Source organism: Saccostrea cucullata, unplaced genomic scaffold (genome assembly GCF_032062105.1).
Source record: "Saccostrea cucullata isolate Sc308-1 unplaced genomic scaffold, CSIRO_AGI_Scuc_v1 ctg5849, whole genome shotgun sequence".
Classification (NCBI taxonomy): Eukaryota; Metazoa; Mollusca; class Bivalvia; order Ostreida; family Ostreidae; genus Saccostrea; species Saccostrea cuccullata.
In genome coordinates this window covers 13,879-26,371 of record NW_026929375.1, presented here as the reverse complement: position 1 = coordinate 26,371, position 12,493 = coordinate 13,879, and the positions used below count along the sequence as shown (strand labels likewise).

The 12,493-nt window shown below is 33.2% G+C and overlaps 1 protein-coding gene across 1 annotated transcript; it reads right to left on the bottom strand.

Annotated features, from left to right (window-relative positions):
* Positions 1-6,504: 6,504 nt before the first annotated feature.
* LOC134280635 (fibroleukin-like) lies at positions 6,505-11,231 on the bottom strand. The gene is made up of 4 exons (XM_062763075.1): positions 11,135-11,231; positions 10,933-11,029; positions 9,547-9,711; positions 6,505-6,675 (listed from the first exon to the last, which is right to left on the bottom strand). Exons 1-3 carry the CDS (start codon positions 11,222-11,224, stop codon positions 9,614-9,616), a joined length of 285 nt encoding a protein of 94 aa, XP_062619059.1. The 5' UTR covers positions 11,225-11,231; the 3' UTR covers positions 6,505-6,675; positions 9,547-9,613.
* Between the last annotated feature and the right edge of the window lie 1,262 nt (positions 11,232-12,493).

The following is a 12,493-nucleotide window of genomic DNA, read 5'->3' as shown; positions in this document are numbered from 1 at the left end:
AATTGTTTTGATGATATGTATATAAAAAAGATGACTATGTTTTTGTGTTAAATGGTTAAAGGAATAAGTCAATGAAATTTGACAGTTATATCTAACCTGGCTTTTTTGAATATCAAGGTTTAAGTAGCTCATTGATTAAAAATTTTCTCTCCTTGTGAACAGCTAAAGGGGGGTAACTTTTGGAATTTCCTGTCCAAAAACCACTCGAACGATTTTGTCCAAAATGTGCATACATGCAGTAGATATAGTCATGTACTAAATATACAAAAATAACGAAAATTAAACGACAACAATTTTTTGGGGTAGGTGTGTTGTACATCCTTAAGTTTCAAAAATTATTTCAACTATCATCTCCACATTCGGACACATGACAATTGTATCGAAGCGGTTTGATGATATAGACTCATTTCTATTGTTAATTTCTTTTATTTCCTGGGCTACAATTGTATGTTGCGTAAACTTTTTCTTGTTTAGTATTATTTAGAGTACGAGTTTCCTACTGTAACAGAGATACAGGGCGGGGCTTGAGGCGAGAGCGATAGCTCGAGCAGGGCCCCGCCCTGTATCTCTGTCACAGTAAGAAACGAGTATTCTAAAAGACTTGTGACATGACCTTTCCAAGGACCTCACTAATTTACATGCGTATTTGGGTACATACCTCCCAACCAATCAGATGATTTTGCAGAAATTTGATTTAGTAACCCATTTTAAGCATTTGCAACTGAAATGCCAAGTGAGATGGACGTGCAGGTATCTATCATTTTAAAATAATCATTTAAGGATGCATAAATTAATTTGTTCTCCAAAAGTTTTATTTAGATTTGATTGTGCCGGGGTTTTTTTCTCTATGCAGCTCTTGCTGACTTTTTTTTTAGTTTAAGCTACGATTTAATGCAAAACATTTTGAAATATAAGAATGATATTGGAATATTTTTAAAACAAAAATGCTTCGGGAGATCGTAGATTCTGAGAGAAATGTCCGACAATGTCCACCACCGGTCGCCAAAAACAATTTTAAATAAGCCTATGAAAGCAAAAAAAAAGGGGGGGTATTTTACATCATGTTTTCATTAAAATGTAGAGTAACTAAAAAAAGGGGAATACAGCACTCACTGGTGCCCCCATCCCACCTCCCGAAATGACCACATAAGTGTTGGTTGATTATAAATCTACCCCCCACGGAATACGATTTTCCGTTTTTTTTTTTTGTTTTTTTTTTTTGGGGAGGGGGGGGGGTCAAAGTAATAATTTGTGAACTGCCCCACTCCCTCCTTTCTAAAATTTTTGTATCCGACAATATTACCTTTACGTTGTAAAATTTTGTTCCTAATTCACCTCAAATTTTGAGTAAATACTAACAGTTCTATGGCGAATTGAACGATTGGTATGTCGCTTTCCGTCATCGCTAAAAATAAACCGTACTGTATCGTTGATATTTTGCAGATACAGTGCAGTTTCCGCTCATTTGCATAAGAAACGCCCACAAAAAGTGTTCTGTATCGCAGTTACAGTATGCTTGACTTCAAAGGAAAACTCGCCGGGTCATGTCACAATATTAAATATGACTGTGCGAGATTAAAAAAAAAACTAAATATAGATTTAACCCCATAATTTGAATTTGAAACATTTTGTGGACTTGTCCTAAATAGGTATGAAATTGAAGGGTATTAAAATAACAAATAATATTCAATATCAAAATCCATAAAACAATACAAAATAGGAGCAGAGCGAACACGGACCTCTAAAACATCAGAGATGGGATAAGGTACCATGGAGGAGAAAGCATCTCCTGCCGACTGGTCACACCGCAGCACAGTTAAGGTTACAGTACAGAGGCGGGGCCTAATTTGTACGAGAAATGTTTGCTATGACGTCACACATAATATTAGGTCTTCAAATTACCATAAACTTAATCAATTACTTGCTATTTCAAACAGCTGAACAGCTGTATACTATATACAAACTTTCTATTACAAGCAGTTTTGTCGTTTGTTAAATCCCACACAAGAGTATATAAACGATGCATCAATCACAATGCACTTGTCACTGTGACGTCATCTCGCAAAAATCATGCAGTTTGTACAAAGTAAGAGGCTGATCAAGTCACATTTGATAAAATGAAAAATGTCTCTTACTCTCAAATTAAATATTATTTGCAGTTACATAAAAGGCCGTTAACATGGATATGATGTCTATTTAGCATTTTATTTATGTATACATTCTCCAGACAAGTGATAGTGTCGTGTGTTTGTATGCAGATTCATTGAAAAAGTAATGGAAGGGCCCTAATAAATCGATTTATTGCAAGGGCATACCCTCAATGTATCTTGTCAAGTTTTTACACATAAACTCAAGAAGCATTAAGATATTTGAAAAGTGCAGAAAAGATTCCAATTTTCCAATTGTTGCCCCACCCTACCTCCGGTGGTTATGATATAAAAAAAACTTGAATATACACTTTCATAATATTTTTAAGGCTGATAGAAAAAAAAAACATTCCAGAGAGATCGTAGTTAAAAAAAATTGTCAAGAACGGAAATACATTGTAGAGTAAAACAATAAACATCTTTATTACACTCTTTTAGATCAGAGTCTATCATGCCGTGATCAGCTTACGATAAACGATTTGTCGATATGACTGTACAGATACTAGTGGATGATCATTCGATTCTCAATGAGGTGGAGGAGGGCTGGTAAGATTTACCGACTCAGATTATTTAAATGCCACAATAATTATTTAAAGAGTGCTCGTTATTTCAAAAGTGGTTGCAACAAACCCCTACTTGGTTATAAAAACGGATATTTATCAGCTGTTTCATGTATCATTGCACACTGTTAAGACTGCGCAAGACGACATATTGATATAGTCTAAAGAAATATATAATTCTATAGTGAATATCAATTTCAACTGTATAAGTCTCACATGTGTATCTGATCTTACAATTTTTTGATGACATTTTTGTTTATTGGAGAATGATATCCGCGGCATTTGTTTGATCTAGGCAATAACTGTCAGTGGTAGATTGAGAGATAAGCGATACAAGACAAATCTTTCCACTGATTATCTGTCGAAATATCTGTAGAGAGACACAACTATATAATACACAGCTTACCATAGACATTACTGTATGATGATAGAAATGAATGGTAGTTTACCACAATATTCCTTCCGCTGTGTGCTTCAGAATATTTTTCTTACTCTCAGTTTTGCAATATTATTATTCTGTCTATTGATACAAATATGAAGTTAAAGGTCATGCATTTAATACAAAGACAATTAAGACGACAAATACATTGATGCCATTTTCTTTCTTATCTTTATTAAATGTATAGCTTTTATTTTCAGTCAAGGATAAGCAATATATAGTCATATGTATTTTATTATTTACATAAAGTTAATGTAAACTTTAAAGCATTCTTTTAGTTTCAAAATGAAAAATAGTAAAAGAACAGTTATATCTCAATACAAAAACAGTGGATGGCAAATACGTTTTCATCTGCATTATCGTCAAGACAAGCTTTGTTCCATCCATAATATTGTGGGCTATAATCAAAAATTAAATACACCATTACATATTGAAAATTATAACAAATCAGTAAAACTTTATATGGTCAAGAAAAACTATAATATAAAATATAATTATATTAAAGATTTTACATTCAGCTATAACATAATCACCTAATTAGATTAGATCAATAACATAAATAGTCATATATCAAATTTACATAAATAACGCCTAGGATCAATCACAGCATTCCAATTCAATCAATCACATAAAGAAGTCGGTTCACTTTATGCATAAAATGGCTCTGTAGATATACCAATTAATTGATCAACACTTGATTTTCTATTTGAAGCATTAAAATAAAATAGAGACTTGTTGCTTTCATATCCTATTAAAAAATTCTCCAAAAAGTCCAGGTCTTGGAGAACTGGCTTTATGAAATTGCAATGTTGTTGAATTTTTACGTAAACAGTAATAATTGAGTACTTTCGGTGAAGAAAAAAAAATATGAGCGCACCCTCTGATCCAAAAAATAAAACATGTACAGTGGCTGGAACGTTATTGTTGACAACTTACACGCACGATCACGTTACACGAACGATTCCGCACGATTAACGCACGATTAAAGCTGTTACACGAACGATCTTTCACGTTCACGATTCTACACGTTACACGATCTTACACGATTGTTAACGCAAACGCACGATTCTTCACTCAAAATAATTCAAAATATTTAGGAATCAATATTTTCAAAACGAAATACGGCTTAATACTTATTTAAGATTTCAAAGAATTATCAATATTATTTCATAGACTTTGAAGAAAAAAATATTGAAAATGATATTTCTGTAACTAAATATATGCAAGACTTAATATTTTAGATTTAAAATAATTATTTCTAAGGTAATTCTCCGATCAAAAAAACCGGATTATGTTCGTTCTCTTAGACGATGTACATGTATGTGGGTCGTATAATTTGATTGAATTGAATATCATGATATGCAGAAAGGGGGATACGATTAAACAAGAATGGCAGCATGGAATGACTTAAATTATAATTACAATTTTTTTCCTTATGTTACCAATGATTAAGTGTATGATAAACTTGCCAATTATTCAACTTTTTTTATTTGCAGAAATTTAAAATTAATTAATTACAAATAGGCTAAAGAGATAAACATAGATAATCAAAACTCCTGAAAATCATGCCGTGTCCATGTATATTTGTCGACTTACTAGTTATGTAAGGCTTAGCATTGAGAAATGTTTATTTCTTTGTAAAAAAAAATATATTTATTTTTAATGAATTGATTTCAAGATTATTTTCACCACAATAAGAAGTAAATAATAATTAAAATCAGATTTTTCAAAAAGGCGTAAAAGTTTTAAGTACGGTTTATCACAATATTGATCGCGCTATTTGACGAGAACTTAATATTGTACGACTTACTATATTGCTTGTTTACGGGCGATAATTAGTTCGTTCTGCATTCTATTATGTAAATTGCGCTTTTTCATTTTATTTGGATTTTAATTAATAAATTAAGAAAAACAAACAAGGGTAATGCTTATTTTACAAATAACATTCCGATAAAAACTTACAAAACGAAATTTACACGATTCTAAACGCACGATCTCGCACGATTAAAAACGCACACGATTGAGTCTGATACACGAACGATCTTGCACATTAAACGAACGATCACTCACGATACAAGAACGATTCTACACGATTGGTTTGTCAACAATAACGTTCCAGCCACTGTACACGAATCCTTAGAAACAGTTCTATCATTTACTAGTTGCATATTTCAGATCAGAGGTTGCGCTGTGTATCAAATATCAAAAAGTAGCTTTAAAAACTGGCCGTTTTTGTAGACTTTTTGGGAATATGACGAAATTGACGTATTTCGTGACGTCATAATGCATTAACTAGCCAGAAAATGACGTCTTTTTTTATAGAATCGAAGTCATCAAAGATCTAAGTGATATTTTAATGCATTGTTAACTAAAACTATGCAGTTTCAGATTTTCAGAAATTCGCAGGGCCAAATAAGGCAAAAGTGAACCTTGTTCTTTAGTAATTACAACAATCATTTAATAAATTATTTTACGAGCACATGCACATTGCAAATTGAATATTTGTATAAATATTATATATTGAATATTCATGTTTTATGAAAAACTCTTTAAAAGTATGTATTTTTGAGATACAGGATTCAAACCAATTTGTATGCAATTAAGATTATCTTTTAAAAAAACAGAAATTTAGTGAATACTAAATCACATAGTAAAATTTCAACAATGGAAAACATCAATACTCTTGTGACATTTCCCCTCACTACCAAAACTTACTATCGTGAAACATGTATTGACCTTTAAAATATGAATTCCAATATCTTAATTAATACGAGGCGATATTTAAATTCCCCACAGAATATTATACACCTGTTTACTGGCTATGAGGACAATAGCAAGTTTATCATCCCAAGACAGCAAACTATTTCCCAAGGTGCAGCCGAATAGTCGGTAAATAGGTGTTTAATTATACCGATGCTGACTTTACTTTTGTTACGTCATAATGTATACGTCACAATCCGAATAAAATCAGAAGTTTTTCGAGATGAAAAACGAAGGAAACAGAATGCTGCCGGTGAATAGTTTGATGACTATTCTACCATAGACAGATAGCACAAAAACTATTTCACGTTGGGGGCTGTTTGGAAAAGAAAACATGTTTCTTCGTCATATTTTTACACAGAACAAATTCACAGATGTATAATAAACTTGTCTAATTGTCTTCCTTATAGAAGTTTTGTCAAGTCCAGTCAATTTAAAAAAGAGGGTTTTGGATTAGACGAGTTGTACTGTATATGGTACCAAACTACTTGCCTGCCCATAGCTCTTCAGTGAGGTTTTATCATCATGGAAGTCTCCTTTATCTCATTACTAGCCAAAACTGTAGGCCACCATGGATTGTGCCAGGTCTCCAGGGACCAAGGACCGTTGAGGTTGGCGTGGTAACAGTCGTTATACCACCAGCCTCCTCCTCCTCCGTATCTAACAGCACAGTTACATCCATTACATCTTTCGTTATCCCTGTCTGAGGTGGAAAATTACATCCCAGACAGATCTTGGTTATACCACCCCGTATTTAACATACTGTCACCTGAACATTAATGAAGGAAAAATAATTAAAAGGCCACAGACTATATCATTCTTTTTTATAACATGTAAAGTTAAAGGAAATAATATATTTATTTTAAATTGTACATCCGTTTTTATTTACTAGTGTCAATTAACCTTAAAGTAAACATTGAAAATGATTACCAATAATTATTCATAACAAATACGAGAGGTTATCAAAATAAAATTACATCAACTGTTTATGGTAGAATATTATCAAATAATTTTTTATTCGTTATTGTTTACATTACTTAAAGTTTATAGAACTGGAATCAATGCAATTTTTCCATTTTGTTTTCATTATAATAATTATTATGAATTCTTCAAAGTTACGTATAACAGACACAAATTCGAATGTTATATGGCTTTCCGTTAAACTGTTAACTATTTCCTGATCATGACAAGGAGCACACGGCGGGTGTGACCGGTCGGCAGGGGATGCTCACTCCTCCATGGCACCTGATCCCACCACTGTTGTTTCGGGGTCCGTGTTTGCTCTGCTCTTATTTTGTATTCTTTTATGGACTTTGAGAATGAACACTGTTCGTTATCTCCATGTCCTTCTAAAATAAGCATACAAAGGTTATGAACATTCATGTTAAGTCTGGCATTTTACATGAAGAGAGAGATTATTTCCGAAATTCCTGTATACCTCTCTTTGTTTGATGTGCTTTATAGTTAGAAGCATATTGTCACTTTAATAGAGTTCTAAGTATTTAAAAGAGCCGACTGACGGTTTTATTAGATAGTCAAACTCAACAAGTTTTCCCCCTCAAGTTTTAGGATTGCTTTAAAAAATTAAATACGTTTGCTTTTACTATGCTGCGCGAAGTATTACAAAATAAAAACTTCAGTCGGCCCCTCAAAAGGAATTAATGCAATATATTTATCAATAATAAATGTATTTAGAGTAAAAAAAAAAGGTTTTTTTATTGCTTAGAAATAATATAAATTGTCATGTATACTTATCATCTGAGTAAAGTATTTATCTTTATTTCTTGTGAATGTTTTACATATTGCCCTACTTTTTAAATCTTATTCACGAAATATTTAAGTGTGTTTTAAAGCAGTTAAAACATGTTCCAGCATTTTGAGATCAGAAACCTTTAAGAAGAAACATGATCAGTAAGGTAAGGTTATCTATCTTACCATAAATATATTCATCTTTTATCTGAAACTGCTATTGTAATTTTCAATAAATTTATTTTCTTTGTAACCACCTTTTATAGACTTTTAATATTTTATATTGTGCCAAATCGATCTAAAATTTCCCATGGTGAGCACAAACTGTTCAGTCACTTTAAACCTGTAACCCTTCAAACTGTCATAGATAGATAATATTACCGAAGCTTCCTTTGAACATTACACCTTCCGTAAGGATACACAATGTATAAACAACCGGTTGAAAAAATATTTATACATTATTATAAAAGTAACTCGATCCCAAAAGTAGTATCACGTCCAGTTCACAGAGGAGACGCGATTCTTTTCTTCAGATCTAGTTACTATTTTAATAACAAATTTATTATAAACCCCTGTTCAATTAGCAACTTTATTAGCTCAACGATTTTGTGATTAATATCAATCTTTTCTGCATAAAACAAAGCATTTTCTCAAGGAACATTTAAAAGGCGAGAAAAAAAAACCCGTCATGTATATCGTGTACTACATATACGTCATCAGTTGCAGAGAGTGGTGATATGGATTCATAAAACAAAAGTGTTGAGATTCGAGAAATTGGATCACACTTTCACGTGATCGAGTAAAATCAACAGTAAATTTGGAGTGATGCACACTTTGGTACATAACTAGATAAGCAACATTAAACACTTATGGGCACAATCACACACGTATGGGCAACATCACACTCATTGGCTGGGAAGAAGCAGAAATCAGTGCATGATTGAAAAAAAGATTGTGGAAAACTTAAAATCTAACTGCCTAAGACTGCTTCCTTATTAGTTTTACGAATCATGGCTTTGCTGTTCTTAAAAGGTTGGTTGTGTACTGTTTAACGTCCCTCTCCAGAATATTTCACTGATATGGAGACGTCACCATTGCCGGTGAAGGGCTGCAAATTTAGGCCTATGCTCGGCACTTACGGCCTTTGAACAGGGAGGGATCTTTATCGTGCCACACCTGCTGTGACACGGGGCCTCGGTTTATATGGTCTCATCCGAAGGATCGCCCCATTAGTTGCCTTTTCCGACAAGCAAGGGGGTACTGAGGACCTATTCTATCCCGGATCCCCACGGGGCGATTCTTAAAAGGGAGAATTTTTGAAGATTTTTTTCAAATATATTCCGACGGCACATCCTGTTGGCTTTTTGTGACACTTTCCTTTGTAAATTGAACAAATTTGAATCTACACTATCAGAGGATATGCTTCTGTTATAATGTCTAATAAAGTTTTTCATGATCTTGAAAACAAAATATTTAAAAACATTTTCGTTATATTTCTTTGTAAAACTTCGAACTCCCCATTATTTATCCGCTGTACCCAATGGGTTATGATATGAACATAATTTAATCTAAAGCATCATTGAAGCTTTAGCATAAGTTCATGCTTTTCTTGCACAATTGTTTTTGAAAAGATTTTGAAGTGATGCCGCCAAATGGTCACGAATTCTGAATAATTTCTCTTGAAAGAATGCATTGAACTTCGTGTAAACAAACTTTAATTCCCTTATCCAGGGATGTTTTGTGGCAGGTTTGGATAAAATTCGCGCAAATGTTCTTGAGAAGAAGTCAAATATCAAACATTTACAGACAACAGACAGACGCCAGACACTGTTTGATCAGAAAAGCTAAATTGATCCTTCGGTTCAGGTGAGCTATTAAGCATACACCTCACCTAGTGTCCCTGTGGTCGGTCCATTCAGGTAAAGTCTGTATCTGTCTGCCTCGTTGGTTATGGAGAACTAGTCGTACTGTTCATATAGAGTAGTTCCATTGGTCAGAGTTATGGACACGTACAGAGACGGCTTGTGTTTGGTTAAGAGATGAATGACGTCATTTCCTAAAATTGATTAAGTAGAACCTATACTGAAACAATAAATAACTGATTTATAAAAAGACAGCTATGAACATGTACATTTGATATATTAATTAAAAAAGAAAAAAAAAATTCGACATACCAAAGTCGAAACGAAGAAAGTATATGTCTCTACTGAATTTAATATATTGTGAGGATGTGGGTTATACACCCTGATGAACTTACAAAAATGAAAAGAAGAACTTTAAAATTTTAACAAAATTTAATAACAAAATTAAAGAACAAAATAAACAGAAATTTTAACAAAGAAAAGTAACCGAAAAATGTACAAAAAATAAAATAAATTGAAAATGTCTTTGTTAGTTGGTCCTGGTCCACGTCAGTCAGTGCGCATGTGATTGTCCCTTGGTTGGAATTGGTCCCGTTTGTCCTGGTCCTTCCGTAAGTGCGGAAATCCTTTAATAGTAGATTTTTCCAGTTTCCATTTAATATGGCTTCACGGAAAAATGTTAATTGATAACGGGCTGCGTGGCACACTGGGTTCCTCTCGGGTTCCAAAGACAATGGTCCGACTCCAGGCTCAACACTTTGAATGTCTTTCAATGAAACTAAATATTCAGAATTATTTCCAAATTCACAATAGTTATAATTCTCAAACTTTCACAATGTTTCGTTCATATAATGACTTTAACACAGAAAATGAAATGGTCAACGAGGGTCAACGCCTGATGATATACTAGTAACTCACAGAACTGGTTTTAGAGATGTGTCGTACGGGCCGCCATAGTTCGCTCACACGCTACGGTCTCTGTCACACACCATAACATGGAAATGGCTACTCTCAAATAAAGAATTTCAGTACCCGATAGTTTACATACTCTGTAACATTCTGTAGAGAGACTTTTAGGCATGAAAATAAGTCACAAGACCCATGTGGTTTTCTATGGACAGGCCCCCTGGTAGCACTAGACGAACACGTCTATCGGCTGATGTTTTTCCCGGGTACTCCCCATAGCACGCTTTAACCTTACTATTTAAAGTACAACGAGGGGTTCCCCACAGGGCTGCTATGTTACTATGGGAACTAAAGGAATTTAGGGGCTCCGCGCAGGATTATTAAACAAATTACCGGAAGGGTGAACCAAGGGGATTTGTTTACAATATAATGAAGAATTTCAGTTTGTTACATATAGACTTAAAAAAAAGTAACAATTTTCCTTTTAAAGTAATGCAAAATGTAAATACCCAACCAATAAGATGAATTAACTGAACCAAATCCCTCTCTGTACTCCTTCCAAGTTCTGTCAAAATTTGTTGATCCGTCAACACGCCTCTGTATAACCTAAAATTATGAAGGATTGTTTATGATATGAGTCTAACAAATCTTTGATTTCTTTTATGAGTTAATTTTGTATGCGCTAATTGATTGAATAATTATCAAACTGACCGTCCATCCTCCACCCTTGGTGGTCATATCACACTGGACATTAACTGACCATTGGTTGTTACGGGGATAAATAGTGTGAACAGTAGACATTGTATGACCTTCAGCGAGCAACGTTTTACAATTCAGTGGATGTTTATTCCCTAAAATAATAAAAGAAATGTAAAGAAAACATTCTTGAAATATAAATATTTATGCGTAGGAATGTGTACATAAGCAACCACTCTTTTCAATCTCTGGAGTCCCAATAAGGTTTTTTTCAGCTATTTATATAAGGCCATGTCAGATAATTTAATCTTTAAAAGATTAAATTAATGATTAGACATTCAAATTTTATTTCGCATTTAAATCTCTAGATAATATAAATAAGAAAAAAAAATCTCTGTTTTCAATAAAATTATTCACTAATGTGAATTTTCTATAGTCTTCATGCGTAGGGGCGGTGCATAGTCTGTAACTTATTTTCTTTTCCTTTTTTTATGATATCTTATTTTTATTAAATGTTTCATATTATTCACTAGCCGTAATAAATTATTTTTAGCGGAGTTCGATATGTACCGGTTTTATTATTACTGAAATGAAATACCTTCAGATTCCGGATTGAAGTACCTCCATCCTACTTGAACTTCTTTTAAGTTACCCGGATGACATCCCGAATAAACTCGACATTTATTTACGTGCAAATTGACACCAAAATACGTACATTCTGGACCACACATGACTGCGCACATGGTTACTGAATATGCGTCATACTCTGCCGAAAGATTTTCTAAAATAACAACATCGTTCTTATTTAATTGAGCAAAATACTGTTTCGACACTAATTCGGAAAGTCTAACTGAAACAACAAACAAGGTCCAGAACAACCCCCTGTTATTCTTGCTATACATCATTTTTATTTCACCTCTTTTGATTCTGATAGTTGATATCAATTTTACATTATTTAAGTTATTTTTTAATCGAATTCTTTATCAGTCCCTATCTGATTGGATACGTATGTCACAGATAACGGAAAAAGGAGGTGTGTCGAATTAATTAAATGGCTTCAAATCACATGAGTAGTTATACTGTATTCAACATTTTTTCATACATATAATTTGTCTTACAGTCTGAAATCACATACCGGTAGCATTCTTATAAGGGTACATGTAATTTGCAATATTGCCCATAATTGCCTCTATGGTAGAAACCCCTAGTTATAGATCACGAGATCCAACTTAATTATTGTGTTTGGGGTCAGGAACCATGTTTTCTATATTGAAAGGGAAAAAAAGCAAACTAAACATTTGAAACATTTGAATTGAATAAAAACATAAATAAAACATTTGAATTGAATAAAAACTTTTATATCGAACTTGTCCA